The 19,404-nt window shown below is 36.5% G+C and overlaps 1 protein-coding gene and 1 pseudogene across 8 annotated transcripts in view; both read right to left on the bottom strand.

The window, feature by feature from the left end:
• Positions 1-19,404, bottom strand: part of TET1 (tet methylcytosine dioxygenase 1) — a 138,054-nt gene that overhangs the window by 42,403 nt on the left and 76,247 nt on the right. For all 8 annotated transcript variants that reach the window (XM_086679858.1, XM_086679861.1, XM_086679862.1 and 5 more), the window contains 3 exons: positions 14,830-17,146; positions 10,701-10,791; positions 10,055-10,148 (listed from right to left, as the gene is read on the bottom strand). In XM_086679858.1, the coding sequence (XP_086535984.1) occupies positions 10,055-10,148; positions 10,701-10,791; positions 14,830-17,146 (2,502 nt within the window). The remainder of the gene's footprint in view (positions 1-10,054; positions 10,149-10,700; positions 10,792-14,829; positions 17,147-19,404) is intronic.
• On the bottom strand, positions 856-1,006 carry LOC112854912 (U2 spliceosomal RNA; annotated as a pseudogene).

Below are 19,404 nucleotides of genomic sequence, written 5' to 3'. Positions count from 1 at the left end.
TAGAGATTACTTAAATAAATAAAACTTAAAAAAAAAACACACACAAAAACTGGGGCACCTGGGTGGATCATTCAGTTAAGCATCCAACTTCATCTCAGGTCATGATCTAGCATTCTGTGAGTTTGAGCCCCACGTCGGACTCTGTGCTGGCAGCTCAGAGCCTGGAGCCTGCTTTGGATTCTGTGTCTCCCTCTCTCTCTGCCCCTCCCCCACTCACACTCTGTCTCTCTCTCTCTCTCTCTCTGCTCTCAAAAATAAACAAACATTAAAAAATTTAAAAAAAAATTACTAAATCTTGCCATTTGCAATAACAGGGATGGAGCTAGATACAGAGTATAATGCTAAGTGAAATATGTCAGTCAGAGAAAGACAAATACCTTTATGATTTCACTCATACATGGAATTTAAGAAACAAAACAAAGAAAAAAAATGGAGACAACCCCCAAACTAGACGCTTATCTATAGAGAACTAATGTTAACCAGAGGGGAGGTAGGCAGGGAATGAGTGAAACAGGTGAAGGGGATTAAGAGTATACTTAGCTTGATGAGCAGTGACTAGTGTACAGAATGTTTGAACCACTGCATTGTATACCTCAAATTAATATAACGTTGCATGTTAACTATACCTGGAATTAAAATAAAAGGGGAGGGGGCACCTGGGTAGCTCATTCAGTTGAGTGTCCAACTTCGGCTCAGGTCATGATCTCGTGTTTTGTGGGTTCGAGCCCCACATCGGGCTCACTGCTGTCAGCCTGTCAGCACAGAGCCCGCTTTGGATCCTGTGTTTCTCTCTCTCTCTGCCCCCCCTTCCACTTGGCTCTCCCAAAAATAAGTAAATATTAAAAAAAAATTTTTTTTTAAAGTATGGTTCCTGTAAGTACTTCAATACCAGGTCAATGTGTGGAGTGGATGGTGCAAGCTCCTATTCCATCTCCTTGCTCCAAACCCCATTTAATATAGGTACAGATACTATACTTGATCTTAGCCAAAAGGCCAAGTGACTTAAAACTTAATTTTAATTTTATATAGGGTTTTAAGTTTCAGTTTGGATACTTGACCTTGATTTAGTTTTGAATTTTAATTTAATAGTTGCATAAATATAGGACTACATTACTTTTCTTAAGGAAAAAAAAAACAACAACAAATAGAACAGTCCTTCTAATATAATCTCAGTTGTAAAGATGTCAGGTGATTAGGGTTCTGCACCAGCTCCACTGAAGACCTGGGGCCCACAGAAGGACTAGTTTAGAATCACAGCTAGGAGTAATATCTGCATCATGTATGGAGTCTATTACCAAGGCGAGATCATTTTTGAGTTTATTAATAGTCACAGGGGAGAAAAAATTGAGCAATATTTTCAGCACAAAATAATGGTGACCACCAAAAAACCCAATAAATACAAACAATCAAACAAAAACAACACAACCCTTTGGTAAAGACAATTTAAAAGTACCTATGTATGATAATAAAATAAGCTTCAACCTTTGGGGATAATGACTGGGTACATGCGAGAGACTTCTAGGGTGTTGGTAATAATTGGGTGTGTTCTTCTTGATCTAGCTGGTGGTTACATGGGAGTGTTCACTTTGTAAAGCTTAACTGCGCTATATATGAAGACTTGTGTAATTTCGTTTGTGTATATTATACCTGAATAATAAGTTTCCTTAATAAACGAACTCTATAAAAGTAGTCCTAATGGTGGTCTTAATTCAAGAAAAATATGTTTTATAACAAAAAAAGGCAAGGATAGTGAAAAATGTCTGTTCAACATTAGCTGAGAGTTAGCATCAACTTCTTGGCTTCTGCCTAATTTTGAATAAGGAAGCATAAATATTCTTCTCACATTATCAAGGTATCACAGAAACCAAACAAGTAGCCCAGGACATTATACCCCCTTTATTACACACCATAGTAATATTTCAGAGAAGTGCCTGATTTGGGGACAGAAACATGCAGCAACATGATACAGCCCAAAGACATCGAGGACAGAACCTTGGAACAAAGGAACCAAACAGGGAAAGGAAAGTATTCAAAGGTTATATACATATATGAATCCAGACAACATGGTTTGAAAACTTGTGGATACTTGGCTTTCTTCTTACCCTAAAACTCTGCTCACCTCAGACCAGAGCAGGCAATAAAATATTCACTTGTATGTATTTACTGCCACACCCGCTCTCCTGACCACAAAACAATCCTATAGAGGAGAATCCATAAACTGATTCCTGCCGTGAACTGATCAGGCACTGGAGCCATCTGGGCAGCGTACTGTTTCAATTCTTGTCCCTACTCCTCCCACCGCCTCAGAGGCTTAAGAGCGTGTGCGTGCACACGCGCAAGCCCTCATGGCGTTAGTAGTATAGGGAGTTAACAGAGCCTACTGTATCCAAGAGACTCCATCCTTTCCACCCAAATCTACAGAGTAACAAGATAACTAGTCCTTGACAAGACTCACAGTAACATGACAGCAGAGAACAGAGTCAGAAACATCTGCGAAAGGCTAACAATTATGGGGGAGGGTTAATGACTACCTGGCAAAGAAAAGTGTTAAAGGCAAGGGCACAACAATGTCAGAAAGGCTCAAAAACCTGTCCTGCCCGGTTAGAATTTGCTGCTAGGATTTTTCTGTGTGACCATTAAAAAGAGGACCAGTAAGTCTCTCCTTCAAGAGAAGGAGGCCAAATGCAGCACAATAAAAACAGGATGGAGTTCAACCACTATGAACAAACGTACATGGAAAAATAGAGTGAAAAGATTTACATAAAAAATCACAATGTTTGATTTAGGTTAAAGTTGAATATCAAATACACGATAAATGTACACTGTACAGGACGAAGAGTAAAAATGGAACAATGCAAACCACTAGTTAACTGTTTACTGAATTCCTTCATTTAAAATGATTGGTCTTCCTCTACCCCATCCCTTTACTTCATTCCTGCATAAAGCATCCCTGTAAGACTCAGTAACGCTAGTGCCATTCAAAATAATCTGCTCTAAAGTCCTAAAAAAGGATGTAGACTATGGAGACCTAATTCTCTCAATTTTTTATTTGACCAGTATCGAAGTTCAAATTTGAGATGGACAATTTTATCAGACTATTAATTCTCATACTCCAAGTTTTGCATGCCTCAGAAAACAGCTAATAATGAACACCACGGCAATACTATTCCAAGATACCACTTCAAATTCAAAATATTCAATATTCTATAAGACTTATTTAAGCTCTATGTTCATTCACTCAACAAAAATTTTTCAGTGTTGACTATGTGCTGGGCAGTGCTTTGGGCACTAGCAATGAACATATGAATATATTAAATAAGATAATTTGGAAAGTTTGCAAAAAATAAAGTTTGATTAATATTTTGATTTCTCTAGGACATACAAACTTTTACAAGACTTAGCTTTTCTTTTTCACAGATATACAAAATCAATTCTTGGTTTTGTTATCAAGATTACACTTTTGACTTCTCATTAGTAGACACCAAATTTTCATTAAGTTGCTTAGCAACCGTGCTTTACTTCATTCCTTATCTCTGGATTGCTTTTGTATTTGTGAAAAGTGCCAGATATGTATCACAATGTATTGAAATGTTCTTTTATTCTGAGAGAAGTATTGCAAAAGGGAAAATAAGAAAGTAATTTTACTATAGCTGCTTCATGGAAAATGCTAACTACTCTTTTTTGTCCTTAAGAACCCCTGAAGACTTAAATCAATAATAACAACAGAATGATGCTACCAAAATCTTTGAATGGTAGATTTCATTTTTGTCTTCATTAAAAAAAAAAAAAAAAAAAGAGGTATACACTAAATTCTGTCAGTGTAATTATTATTGCTTAAGAGAAGGTTTGGAAGGTAGGAAGGAAGGATCATCTAGAATCCCACCACTTAACCCAACTACCTTGCTTTCTTTTGGATGACTCACTCTAGGGAGAGCCAGCTGCCATGTCCTAAGGATATTTTTACCCTTTGCTACTAAATAGGCAAGAAAGTAAAGGATTCAGAAATATGTAACAGGTATAGATTTAATGAACCCATGTCAATTGTCAATACCAAGTATTGGGAACCAGTCTCTGCTATTTGTTTCAGCAAATGTGCAAGGTACTATGTAAGGGCAAGATTCAAAATAATGAAGCCAAACAACATGTGAGTAATATGTGAGTAGGGGGAGGGCAGGAAAAGCAAGAAAATTATTACCACAAAAGTCAGGATGGGAGTTCTTGGGCTTCCAGGAATCAAAGAATATTCTGACCTGGGTAGTTGCTTTATCAATGTTTTCTTTACAATTATAGGTAAACTGTACTTTATATTTTATGAACTTTTCTGTTGATATATTCCATAATGAACAATGTTAATACTTAACAGCATTATTTTGTTAATAAAGTTCACAAAGGACTTCTCTTCCTCCTTACAAAAATACAGGACTATGTCAGATTATATTAAATATTAACTATATTGGATAAGGCTGAGATAGATATATTTTACAATGCCAATATAGTGTCTTTAACATGATATTTTTAGTGAAGAAGAGATATAGGATATTGCTGTAGTCATCTCCAAGACATCTCCAATGATTGCCACCACCTAGTATTTACACACTTGCACAGAACCTTCCTACACTGAATAGGGTTCACTTGTGTAGCAACTTCCAAGGCTAACACCCTAAAAGACACTGTTGGGACGTCTGTGTGACTCAGTCAGTTAAGTATCCAACTCTTGATTTCAGCTCAGGTCAAGATCTCACTGTACAAGAGACTGAGACCCACAATCGAGCTCTGCACTGTCAGCTCAGAGCCTGCTTGGGATTCTCTCTCTCTCGCACCTCCCCTCTCTGTCCCTCCCTTGCTTGTGCTTCCCCCCACCACCCCCCCAAAAAGACATTCTAGCTGTTTCCTTGTTATCTTTTGATTGACTTACTATGGCCATGGCAGGGCATGGGAAAACACCTAAGTCCTATGATAAGAAAGCGAGGCCTCTAGCAAACAACCATCAATGAATCTCCTGCAAATGACCTGGGAAGTAAACCTTCCAGCTCCACTCCGTACTCTCCAAATTTGCAGATGACTTCAACCTCATGAGAGACCCTCTTCCAGAAGCACTCTGCTAAGCTACTCTCAAATTCTTTAAAAAAAAATTTTTTTTAAGTAGGCTCCATGCTGAACATGGGGCTTGAACTCATGACCCTGAGACTGAGTCAAATGCTCTGCTGACTGAGCCAGCCAGCACCCCTACCCTCAGATTCTTGATCCACAAGAGCTCTATGAGATAATAAAAGTTCCTTGTTCAAAGCTACTAAATTTTGGAGTACTTGGTAAGCAGCAGCAGATAATACAGATTTGCCAATTAATTCCTTAGAATGCTCTTTATAAAACATAAACCAGGTAGATAACATATCCCTAATTAAAATACCTCAAAGACTTCATGTTGTTCATGGACTAAAACCCAAATTGCCCACTATGGTCTACAAAACCATTCATGCCCTGGCTTCTGCCTAACCTTTTTACCCTCACACGGTTCCATTCTCTACTTCTTCAGTGACTAGACTCCTCTGAGGTTATTAACGAATATACTCTTTTCTATCACCTTTTTTTTTTTTTTTTGCTGTTTTCTCTGCTTAGGAATGTTCTTCCCTGCATTCTTGGGAGTATTCTTTGCATACTTGGCTCCTTTTTGTCTCTCAGTTCTCAGCTTAAATGTTCCCTCCCCAGAGAGGCCTTCCCTGATGACCCGTTCATGAGAAAGCCCTGGAAAGTTCCCACTAAAGAGAGAAACAAGATAAGGAGGCCATATTTAAAGCAATATAAAACTGGAGTTAGTCTGTTTGAATAATTGTATGAAGTGAAAGAAATGGTATAAAATTTGAAAAGAATATAAATTTGTCACTACAGACTACATGATTGCACATCTGAGATCACAAGCAAAATAAACTGAAAAATAAGAAACAAAAGAAAAAGAAAAAAGAAGAAATATATAAACTCTGGGAAGTAAACTTTAAGACACCTCTGAAGGAGGGGCACCTGGCTGGCTCTGTCAGTGGAGTATGTGATTCTTGATCTCGGGGCTTTGGGGACTCTACGTGTTGGGTGTAGAGTTTACTTAAAATTAAATCTTTGAAAAACATTAAAGCACCTCTGAAGGCCAAAAGAATACCCTAGCCAGTGGAAAGGTATCCTGTGTAGGACAGAAAGACTAAGTATATTCTCCAAATTCTCTGTGCAGTATGGTTACAATAACACCAATAGGACTTTAGTTTTGCAACTAGACAAACTGATTATTAACTTAGGGGAAAAATAAACAAGACAGGAATAGTCAAGAGATTTCTGAAAATTAGAAGGAATTACCTCTACCAGATATTAAAATATATTGTGAAGTATATATATTTGTGTATATATACAAATATATAGTAGATAATATACAAATTTTTATTTGTACTATATACAAATAGTATATAATATACAAATATGTAGTATATACAAATATATAGCATAAATATATTGTAAGAGTAATTTGATGCTTATTTGGGAGACCCATAGCAATAAGATAACAACAGAAAATCTAGTAGTATAAACAAATACAAATCAGTGGAGAAAATATGGACAATTAAATAAGTGGTGTTGGATGTCTGCACAGTCATCTGAAAAAATATAAGCTGTTGCAAAAAATGGATAAAATGCAGAAAAATCAAATCATTAAAATACGACAGAAAGGTTTATCAGCTTATAAGCTAGAAGTGGTAAAGATTTTTCTAATTAAGACACAATACACTAAAGTCAAAGAACAGATGAAAGGTATTTACCTTAAAATTTTTTTCATCTCCAAAATTTTGTTCAAAATTTAAAATTTGATTTAAAAATTCTGAACGTTAAAAATAATGACAAGCAGTGGAAATACATCTGCAACCTTTATGACAAATGTCAATTTTTCAAAGGGGCTCCCATAAAATCAATAGAAGACTAATAATCCAATAGAAAAATTGGCAATCTGTATATTGTTTCCTACTTTAAAATGTTTTGCATCGCCTGTATTTTTCAAGAGTGATTAAAACATAAAAATAAACATCACTTTGGCTACTGTTTAGATACATCTTCACCAAAACTGTTGCACATAGAGATTGACTCATATGGGTGTTACATGGGGACTGAAGAAAGGATGTACTTTCACAGCTGAATTGACACAGTCTGAAAATCAGTGCTTGGCTAGGACAAGAGGTTGATCCATGAAGGAGGAAACAGTCGTTCAAAACTAGTTGGGGAGCACTTTAAGGAGATTTTATTTAGTTCTTGAGAGGTGAGGTGGCCCAGCAAACATGTAGTTAGCAAGCCTAGTCTGAAACTGTGTGATGGCTGGAAGAACCCTGGCCAGTTTGTTCCCATCTACAAAATGACCGGTAGATCTTAATTCATGTTTGCATCCCTAATATCTAGCCCAGGGGCTGGCAATATAAAGTATTCAAGAAGCACAGTTTCTTCACTTATTTTTCTCCTTCTGAAACTGTTTCTTTTCTCTTCTAAAACTCACCCACATTGTAACAAATTGAAGGCAAGTTATCTTGGAACTTGATTCTATTTCACATAACAGAAAACCCCAAACAACACGTTTTTAATATGTTAACAAAAATTCTCTCTCATGTTAAAGAAATTCAGATTTAAGGGGCACCTGGGTGGCTCAGTTGGTTAAGGGGCCGACTCTTGATTTCAGCTCAGGTCATGGTCTCATAATTCATGAATTCAAGACCTGCATCCGGCTCAGCGCTCGTAGAGCAAAGCCTCCTTTGGATCCTCTGTCTCCCTCTCTCTGTCCTTCCCCCCTGTTCATGTTCTCTCCCTCTCTCTCTCCCTCTCTCAAAAATAAACATTAAAAAAAATTCAGATTTAAGAAAGACTGAAGTTAGTTTGGCAGCGCTCCTGGTATCATCAGGAACTCATGCTCCTATCTTTCTTCACACTAGAAAGTCAATCTGTGCTTCAAAAGTGGCTGTTGGAGCTCCAGTCATTAAATAAACTCATGTTCTATAAATGTTTAGTGAAAGGAGAAAGACACAAAAGAGCACACACTATATGAGTCTAGGTATATGGAGTTCATCAAAAAGACCTTTAAAGAGATAAAGGTCAAAATAGTAGTTACCTTGATGTGGTGTTATTGTCTGGGAGGGCCCTTCTGGCGTGCTAAAATGATTATATCATCATCTGGATAGTGTTAGACACAAGAATAACCTTGATATGTATGTACACCTAAGCATTTGGGCACTTTACTGTAAGATAACTAAACAAGGTAAATTCTAGATCTTTGAGTTTATCTGTATTTTAACAGGACTAGGAGCTCCACATAGATTGAAGAAATAGTATTTTGGAGGCCCCTGGGTAGCTCAATTGAGTAAGTGTCTAAAGGAAGCTCAAGTCATTATCTCACAGTTCATGAGTTTGAGCCCTTCATCGGGTTCTATGCTCTAAGCACAGAGCCTATTCAGATCCTCTGTCATCCTGCCTCTCTGCCCTTCCCCCACTCTCTCTCTCAAAAATAAACACTAAAAAAAAAAAAAAAAAGAAACAAAGTATTCTAGAGTGTGCAGCTCTTGTGCTTTTAATCGCTTCCAAAGGTTTAAAAGTAACCAAGACAAATAGTCTACTACTAGAGCAGCTATGGGTGTGGCAATCGTCTTGCTTTAGGAATACCTGGGTTTAATCCTACTTTTATTTTGTATTTAATGTCTTTAATTTCTCCAAAAGGGGTATGAAGTTACCGACTTTGACCTTATTCAAAATCATAACAGAGTCCTTTTGTGAGGATTCAAGTTTTTAACATAGTACCTGATGTATAATAAAAGGTACTTGTTATTGTTATTATTTTATTACCATTATTACCAACATCAATTTTTTTTTTTTAACAACATCGTCATCTTTATTAACAAATGATGGCACAGGGATCTAAAATGATTCTACGGGGGCGCCTGGGTGGCGCAGTCGGTTAAGCGTCCGACTTCAGCCAGGTCACGATCTCACAGTCCGTGAGTTCGAGCCCCGCGTCAGGCGCTGGGCTGATGGCTCAGAGCCTGGAGCCTGTTTCCGATTCTGTGTCTCCCTCTCTCTCTGCCCCTCCCCCGTTCATGCTCTGTCTCTCTCTGTCCCAAAAATAAATAAACGTTTGAAAAATAAAAAATAAAAAATAAAAATAAAATAAAATAAAATAAAATGATTCTACGATTGGGGCGCCTGGGTGGCTCACTTGGTTGGGCGTCTGACTTCAGTTCAGGTCATGATCTCATAGTTCGTGGGTTGGAGCCCCGTGTCGGGCTCTGTGCTGACAGCTCAGAGCCTGGAACCTGCTTTGGATTCTATGTCTCCCTCTCTCTCTCTCTTTCTCTCTCTCTCTTTCTCTGTCCCTCCCCCAGACATGCTCTGTCTCTCTGTCTCAAAAATAAATAAACATAAAAAAATTTTTTTAATGATTCTATGGTCAAAAATTCCAAATAAACTGGTTAATATCCTTGTGGATGTGAATGTCCTACTGAATATATATATTTGGCTAGGAACTTGTTTTACAGTTAAGAACTTCCCAAAGAAGTTGAATTCAGTTCTTCTTATAGTTCTGCATGTTTAGAAAACCAAAGTAGTCATAGGTACAATTTTGGGAGTATGTTATAAAAAAATTTAGTTTTGCTTTCAAAATTATATGATCCTCATTAAGGTGGTCCTATGGATAATGACTTGGAAATAATTTCAATACAGAAACAGATAACAGATATAAAGCAGTATGTATAATTTAGTACCATTTACTTATGTTACCTAACTATAAATTCATTAAAAGATCTCTAAAAGTACATAAGACACTGACAAAAGTGGTGACCTTGGGGAGCTGAAGATCACTAAGTAATAACTGGGAACTTTTGTTCATTTAACATAAAAAGTCCAGGCTAAGATAGAAAGCTTCCTGATTATTTCCCAGGGAATAATAAGGGTGGATACTTTTCTAATCCACATATTCATGGAAAATAAATTGATGGGTTTTATATGTGGAATAAATCTAGTTTTGAAAAATGTGTAAGCACAAAATACTTACCCACTTAGCAATTGGACACCCATGAGAGCTTTTTCCTTCTTTTCCCGTGTACACTACAATTTCTATCCTTATTGCGTTTCCTTTTTGACCATACCTGAGTACAAAACACAGTGAAGGGAAAATAATTGCAATTAATTGCGATATACACTTTGACATCTTAATGTACATAAGATACAGCTTTAAAGAAGTACAGAAATCAAACACTCCTCATAATTTACATTCGTTAAAAATGTATTTTTGTGTGGCAGATATTTTTATTGTTATCCCATTCTGCTTACTCATCCTTAAAGATCACTCTTTTAAAAAATGGACTGGCTCCAAGATAAGCATAAGGAATGTGAATGCAGTGTTGATGGAGGTAATCTGAACTATCACTACGATTATACAGTAATAGAAAAATAAGTATTTCTGAATTTAACAAAGACAGCCTTGCTCTGTGAGTGTCTTGTTGAGGGCCCCAAGGCTCATGTGATGAGTGACTCAGCAGGGACACCAGGACACTATTCTTTGCCTGGGCCCTAAGAAACATCCAACTTCCACTCCTGAAGGTATATATATACTTCTCATTTGTTCCAGAGATAATTTCTCTGCATTGAGTCAGGTCCACAGTAATGAAGGATTTTAACAGGGAAGGATATTTCCTCACCTATTCTCCATGATTTCCCTGATAGCAGCAACACTTGGTCCTGCCCCAAGGTGTGTATAATATGGGCCTTTGTCTTTTTGTATAACTCGATCTGTGGAAGGAATAAGATTATTAGACCCAAAGCTTTACAGAATTGCATAGGGGCAAGGAGGATATAGTTTTATTATTTGTTTTCGAATTCAGAACAATGAATCTTGACAAGCTTTTGGAAAGATTTAATAATTAATGTCTAGGACAATAAGCCCTAGAATTTCACTTGTTTCTTTCTTTCAGCTCCTAACTATTTCATTCTTCCTCTAAGAATCAAAGGAGAAAAATATTTTAAGATGTGGGTCATATTTATTTTCCTACCTCCTGCTTTAAAAGGAATCTATTAATAATTGAGGTACACAATTAAAAGTTATGAGAGCAATACATCTTAAAACCCTGGCCTTACAATCCTATTAAAATAGAGCCCTGCAACTGTACTGCTAAGAATTTATTATACTATACACTTGCCTAATTATATATTTATAATGCAAATGTACGCAGGAATGTTCCTTGTCACAATTATTTGTAATATCAAAAGAGAATAGCACATTTAGCATGTCATTAAATGATAGGTTGAATAAATTGTGGGATGTTTATATAGTGGAAAAATAAAAAAAACTATCAAAACAATAATATTTAAGCAATGAAAACCCTGAGATTTCATATTTTTAAAAGCAAGTTGCAAAAATATAGTATATAGAGTATTTTTAAGTATATTTTAAAAGATCCAAATTTTCTAAAACTGTAACCAAAATTGAAATCAGTAATAATGTTAATTCATATAGAAAAACTCTGAGGATTTATCGTTAGAATATTATACTGTAAGAAGACATTTGCATCATATTTCTGTCCTACCTGAAATTTTATGGGTGTGAATTATATATTTCATAAAAACAGTATGTTTAACTTGGCCTCTCAGAATCATGTCTAGCTGGAATCGCTCAGGAATGCATTTCTGGCTGTGGTGCATCTATACTGACTGAAAGGTCATTATGATTGGACATCGGATACAACATAAGATTACTTTTGTGGCTTCCTAAGATACATTGAACAGATTTTAAGTTATTACTGATGATCTAAAGCAGTGGTTCTTAACCAGGGGCGATTTTTCTTGAGTAGAAAATTTGTCCAAACTTCTTGGTTGTGACAACTGGGCAGGGGTGTGTGTGTGTGTGTGTGTGTGTGTGTGTGTGTGTGTGTGTGTGTATTACAGGCCATGGATGCCACTAAACAGGCTAGGTTGCAGAGGACAGTTCCCCTACAATAAAGAATTATCCTTTCCTCAAAAACTTAAACATAGAACTACTCTACAACCCAGCCATTGCACTACTAGGTAGTTATCCAAGGGACACAGGTATGCTGTTTCGAAGGGACACATGCACCCCAATGTTTATAGCAGCACTATCAAAATAGCCAAAGTATGGAAAGAGCCCAAATGTCCATTGATAGGTGAATGGATAAAGAAGATGTGGTATATATATACGATGGAGTATTACTCGGCAATCAAAAAGAATGAAATCTTGCCATTTGCAACTATGTGGATGGAAGTAGAGGGTATTATGCTAAGAAAAATGAGTCAGGCAGAGAAAGACAAATATATGACTTCACTCATATGAGGACTTTAAGATGTAAAACAGATGAACATAAGGTAAGGGAAGCAAAAAGAATATATAAAAACAGGGAGGGGGACAAAACATAAGAGACTCTTAAATATGGAGAACAAGCAGAGGGTTGCTGGAGGGGTTGTGGGTGGGGGATGGGTTAAATGGGTAAGGGGCATTAAGGAATCTACTCCTGAAGTCATTGTTGCACTATATGCTAACTAACTTGGATGTAAATTTAAAAATTAAAAAAAAAAAAAAAAAGAATTATCCTATCTAAAATGCCAATAGTGCTCAATTTGAGGAGGCGTGATTAAGAGGTTAATTACTCTTACTTTGCTAGAACACAATACCTGCATGGAAATCTTTTACTCTTAGATACGATCATCCCACTTGGGATGATTTCTGAGTGAGTCTGCTTTTTGTTTTTTCATCACTTCCCATTTCTACACAATGAGCACAATAATCTTGCATGTAATGATTATAGGAAAACATGTAAGTGACGATGTATAAAACAATTACGTGTGTACTGCCGATGTTCAATAAACTTTAAATGCTTAGTTGTGTCTCAACTCCTACCCTGTGACTAGTTACTATCTCTACGGAAAGAGTTTTGCAACTAGACAATCATCCTACTGAAATTATGCACACAGTAAAATTATACTAGCTCAGTAAAATTAGACTAAAATATAAATTTTAATGGCATTTTAAATTACAGATTTTTTTTTCCATTTCTAATGATATTAAAAAAATTACCGTCCCTTTTTTACTTCAGATTTTTGAAACAAGAGGAAGGTAGGCTCTCAAGTTGTGACTGTCTTTGAAATCCAGTTTAGTCATTCACTAGCTGTGAACTTCCCTGTGACTTAGTTTCCTCATTTGTAAACTGGAGTTAATAAGCCTTCCCTTTGTAGGGATGTTGTGAATATAACAAGTCAGGGCCATTGTACTGTATCAGACTTGGCAGTAAAAGATCTGGAATGGGAATCATCATTATTACACTCTTCTGTACTTGGTCCAAGAACCTCTCATTCATTCTCCTGTTTCGACCCCACTCAGCATTGTCACCCCTTTTCAGATTATGAGATCCTTCCAAGAAGAGCTTATCCCTGGTACCTGGCAGGCTGTCTAAGTGGTGTTGAATGATGAGCGGAGAAATAGAAGGATTGATTTCAGAATGTCAAATGTACTTTAGAAAATCAAGAGCAAATAGTCATGGCTATATACTTCACTAATTTTTCTACTGTGGTTTTGAAAAAAAATCAGAATGATATAGTTTATCCTTCCAAACAATCCTTTACCCATTCTGGAATGTACTAACCAACCACCTACTTCTGACAAAAAAAACTTCCCTTGTTCAAGGCAAATCTTAAATCTTTGTGATTTGGGGCTATATTTTAAGACTTTTTTTTTTTTTTAAAGACTTTTAATAATCAAACCTATTTGAGTTCAGAACAGGTTATTTCACAAATTTTGTCCTCATAAGCTGTATAAAAGCTGAAATAATGAGGGCATCAAGTAGTGTAACAAACTTGAATGACCCAATCTATTTAATCTCTCTATTACAGCTACATTAGAGTAAATTAATTCTTCTTTTACAAAAGCTCTTACATGAAATCTGGCCATAAACAATGACTAATCAGTACAGGGTTCAAATTAAGCTTTCGTATGTTTTAAATACTGAGCAAATTTCTCATAAGGCCTGCCTAAGAATCTTTAGTCCTGCAAGATTTTCTCAGGGCTGATAAAAATTCTAATTATTAGTTCCTGAATGATCTCTTTCAATGACTCCTAAGACACAAAATATGTATTAGTTAGAAATCACTTCCCAGCTCAGCTATTTACACATGCCTATTGGTTTTTTAAACAGGAAAACAATATTATACAACAACTTAATATTTTAGAATTTCAAAAGGTTTTCAAATTCTTCAGCAGCTAAGATTTGTTTGGATTTGTTTCATATATAAGGACATCCTTTGTATTGCAGAGCAGAAGAGCACTAAGCATTGAAAAAGAAATAAACCAGGTCCAGTTCTTTAATGGGGCGGCAATCACACATACTTTGTATAGTTATTTGTTAAGTTGCACATATATTTTATGTTCTCTGTGTGTAGGTTTTATATTTCACAATAAAAATTATTTTTGAAACAAAATGCTTACAGGTTGAAATTCTTTTCCATATAGAAGAATAAACTATAATAAAGTATTAAAGGAATTCATTCCTATCATATTCACAATAAAATTTGGCCAAGAGAAATCGGCAAATTTTCCACTTAAGAAAGTTTCCTAATTATGCGTTAAACTTCCCAATTATTTGAGCATAATCAGTAAAGGTCCCACAGAAAAATCGGCATAGATTTAGTCCATTTCAGCTAGAACATGAATGGGGCAAAAATGCCACATATGAAAGACAACCCAAAATTTGATTTGGTCATGAGGAGGCAATTAACGGAAGTAAACAAAGAAGAAACACATAACACACTCGGCCCCACACTTACCAAGACAGTTGCAGGTTGGCAAATCAGAATCTTTCGTTGTGGACACCAGGTTTTTTGTAGGATTGGTAAAGAAGTTCATGGCATAATCATTAAAACTTTTCTGTGCACTGTCTACTGGGGAAAGTTCTGATGCTCCAACACTGGATGAACAGACATCCTCTTCACTTTTGGTAGAAACCACTGTAATTCCACCTGAACACACTACATTTACATTCCTGAGAATTTGTGCTGGGTCTGGTAGGGGGGTCTCATGAGAGATACCAGGCAATGTCGGCAGTCTCTGATGCATGACTTGGTCTTTAACATCCTGCTGGAATTGTGTTTGGTCTTCGCCAGCCATTACATTAGCACACTGGTTAGTTGGAGAGGAGGCCTGGAGTAAAGGATGAGCTTTCTGATTGACATTCACGGATGGCTGTACCTGAGAATTATAAACTTTTTCTGTAAACGCCTGCCCATTGGATTCTGTTTTTAACTGGAATAATGGGAGAGAATCCAAAGGTTCAACCTTCATGGTTTTTTCCTGTGCTAATTCGGGATAATATCGCTCAAATTTTATCTGAGTGAGTGGAGGAAATAATTTTTTGTGTTCTAATGCTGAAGTCGTTTGAGTCAGTGGTTTCCATACTTTGGTTAGGGGAGGAATTTTTCCTAACAGAATGGGAAAATCATGTGGACCAAATTGACCAAATCTTTGAAATTTAGATGCTATCCAAATGTCATGTAACTTACTGTACTCATATGACAGCTGTTCCCTCTTTTTCTGGTCATTATCTTGACCAGTTAGGACTACAGGCTTCTTTTTCCGCCGATCTCTTGATGGGGTAGATTTTGTCTTTTTCTGTGTCGTGTTCTTGTGCTTTGTTAATGATGAGCTATGATTGTTTTGTACACTGGAAGGTGGTTTCTGTTGTACTGTGATTTTCTCCTGACTGCATTTTTGCTGCACATTATATGCAACAAGATTTGTTGATGTACTTTCAGCCTTTTTGTCCTCTTGTTTTATATAATTGAATTTAATTATTGATGCAAGTTGTGTTAACTGTGTTGCAACATCTTCCTCTATTTTACTATGAACTGTATCTTGACACGATGGATCATCTTTTGAGTCTATCTGTTTACTGCTGGCCAGTGGCTGGTTACAATACCCCAATTTATCACTTGTTGGTGGCAACTGATGCAAATTCTTAGAACCCTCAAGGGTAATTCTAGCTTGAGCAACATTTTTATTGGTGTCAATTTTAGACGAATTTGGATTTGGTATGAAAAGAGATCCTGAATTTGTGACTTTTGAATATTCCTGTGACTTTGTAGATGCTTGGTTAGCAGCTGAGTTGTGTGACTTGGAAATATTTTGGCCATTAAATACCACCGTGGTGCATGGGCTTTGCTTTTCCAAAGATGGATAGTGATGAAGGCTTTCTGGCTCCCCTTGTAAGGTTGGGTCTTGAAGGTCTTTTTTTACCGAATAAAGGATAGCTTTACAGCTATTAAGCAAACTCGCTGTTCTGTGCTCTGTTTCTTCATCCTTCTCAGACTTTGATGGTGAAGAATTTTCTGATGGAGCTTCTGATAGTTGGGTCAGAGCTTCTATGGCCACCACTTGCTCCAATGTTAATCTCCTATCTTTCATCAGGGATAGAAGACTTGGTTGAACTGGAGATCCATCTTTTGATTCTTTACTTGGTATATTTTCTAGAGATTTGGGTTGATCACTTTCATTGTGTGTACTAGTATGACTATTTAGGTTGAAATTTGCTGGATCTGGGATAGACTTGCAGTTAAAGCTGGGCTTCTGGAAGACTGAAACATTACTTCTCCCCTTGAGATGATCACAGCTCGCATTAGTGGCAATGGAGCTCATGGCATTATGGTTGGCAGTGTCTTTCAGGAATTTATAGGAGTTGTTTTCAAATGCCTTGCCAAATTCTTCAATACTGAATTTTTTAAAACACACGTTGGACTCGGTTGGTAAATAGTGTACATTTTTAATGCCATTTCTTACAGTTTGTGCAAACAATTTCTGAGGTTCTGGTAACTCGGTGAGTAGGACTTTCTTCTTGTCATCTTCAGAGTTTTTCAATTTTTCAGCTTCAGTCACAATTGCCTTAAATTCTCCTTTGACATGATCGGTTAAATGTGATTTCTTATTTTGCGTCCACTTCTCCACTTCAATACCTGTCATACTTTCTTCATTTTTAGTTACATTTTCAAGGGGAGGTGGGTTTAATTCCAATCTCTGTTGGTCCCCATGGCATTTACTGTATTCCATGGATTCTGACTTGGGGCCATTTACTGGTTTGTTGTCAAAATTTGCCTACAAAATGAACACAGAGATATCTCATATTATCTATGCAAACATACGAGTAAGAGCCATGGGAAATTTACAGTTTAATAGAAACTAAATGTAAAGCCCTGAAAAAATATTTTTGCTTTTTTTATGTGTTCAATAAAATAGCAATAAGGGGTGTGTAGGAAAAAAGAAAAAGACCGAGGTACAAACTATCATAACCCACGTGTATTAATATTTTGGTATACTTAATTGTTTTTCCAAATTAATTTTTAAATATTTTTATGTTGGTACCATTCAATGGGCAATATCTATTGTTTGAAATACAAAATACATGCAGAAAAATGTGCAAATCATAAGTACATAACTAATTGAATTTTCACAAAACGAACACCTATGTGCCCAGATTCCAGGCCAAGAGACTCCCATCTGGTCATCATTTCACTGCCTGAGGGTAACCATTGCTTTGACATCTATCATAGATTTCTTTTGCTTACTTCCAAACTTTAAATAACTGACTTCCTTTCACTCAAAATCGTATTTGTGATTCATCCATGTTGTTAAGTATACTTGAAGTCCATTAATTCTTATTGTTGGACAGTCAAACAATGACTACAATGTATTGATTCTACTATACATGGACATTTGAATTATTTTTGGTTTTCGGTTATTGTAATTATATTGCCGTAACATATTACTCTCACAAAATTAGTTATTTTACCACTTAAAATCCTACAATTCAGTGGTTTTTTTTTAGCATATTTACAATGTTATGCAACAATCGTGTCTAATTCCAGAACATTTTCATCACCACTAAGAGAAACTTTTTCCCACTAAGCAATCACTGTTTACCCTAAGTTCCATAATTTATTTTTAAAAAATATTTTATCTTAAAATTTTTAATTTTTTAATCTAATTTAATTTTCTTTTCAGAGAGAGAAGAGGGTTCAAGCGAGCGAGCGGCAGAAAGGGAAGGAGGGAGAGAGAGAGAAGCAGGGCTTACCCAAAGCGGGGTTCGTGCTCATGCTGTCTCAAAATAAATGAATAAACGTTTAAATTTGTTAAGTTTATTTATTTATTTATTTATTTATTTAGAGAGACAGCGAGAGCAGGGGAAGAACAGAGGGACAGAGAATCCCAAGCAGGCTCTGCACCACCAGCAGAGCCCGACATGGGGCTTGAACTCATGAACCTGTGACATCAGGACCTGAGCTGAAATCAATAACCAAATGCTTAACTGACTGAGCCACCCAGGCACCCCAATCTCAATTTTTTAAAACCATGAAACAGCTCAGCCAAAATTATAGCACAGGAATTCAGACACTAAGGGCATTTCCTCCTGCTGTCAGGGGCAAATGCAAAGACAAGCTCCACCTCCTAATCTTTAATATGGCTCTGCACATTCTACGCAAAGCCTCAGGGAGAAAAAAATGTTAAGTATCAAAACTTAGGAGACTTCCTCTTTAATGAAGATGATATACCCGACTCCACAGACGAACAAGGAGTATTGGCTGAAAAATGGAATCAATGTTCAGGATAGTTATAGTTACATTCAAAATATAAAATATTGAAGCATTATCCAATTGTGTAATTAAACACTAAACAATCTTAGTAGAAATAAATTCTATCTAATTTCTTTAAAAAAAAATTTTTTTTTAACGTTTTATTTATTTTTGAGACAGGGAGAGACAGCATGAACAGGGGAGGGTCAGAGAGAGGGAGACACAGAATCTGAAACAGGCTCCAGGCTCTGAGTTGTCAGCACAGAGCCTGACGTGGGGCTCGAACTCACGGACCGTGAGATCAGGACCTGAGCCGAAGTCGGCCGCTTAACCCACTGAGCCACCCAGGCGCCCTTCTAATTTCTTGGTCAGGGTACACAAGTTACACAGGTTATGTTCAGTTTGTCAAAATATATGATACACACATATATACACATACATTTTCTGTATCCTTATTACATTTCAATAAGATTAATTAAAAATTAATCTGAGATAGTGGACTTTTTTTTAAGACAGCAATGGTCTTTAATTAAGGAGCGACTGGGTGGCTCAGTCGGTTAAGCGTCTGACTTCAACTCAAGTGAATCTCATGATTCATGGGTTCAAGCCTGAGTTGGGCTCTGAACTGACAGCCTGGAGCCTGCTTTGGATTCTATGTTTCCCTCTCTGCCTCTCCTTCACTCATTCTTTCTCTCTCACTCTTTCAAAAATGAACAATGAAAAAAATTAAAAAAAAAAAAATCTTAAAAAAAAAATTCCATTGTTAATAGGCAAAAATGTCCA

The sequence above is a fragment of the Puma concolor genome, chromosome D2, assembly GCF_028749965.1.
Source record: "Puma concolor isolate L17-30 chromosome D2, mPumCon1.1.hap2, whole genome shotgun sequence".
In the NCBI taxonomy this organism is placed as follows: Eukaryota; Metazoa; Chordata; class Mammalia; order Carnivora; family Felidae; genus Puma; species Puma concolor.
This window is presented reverse-complemented; position numbering and strand designations above follow the sequence as displayed.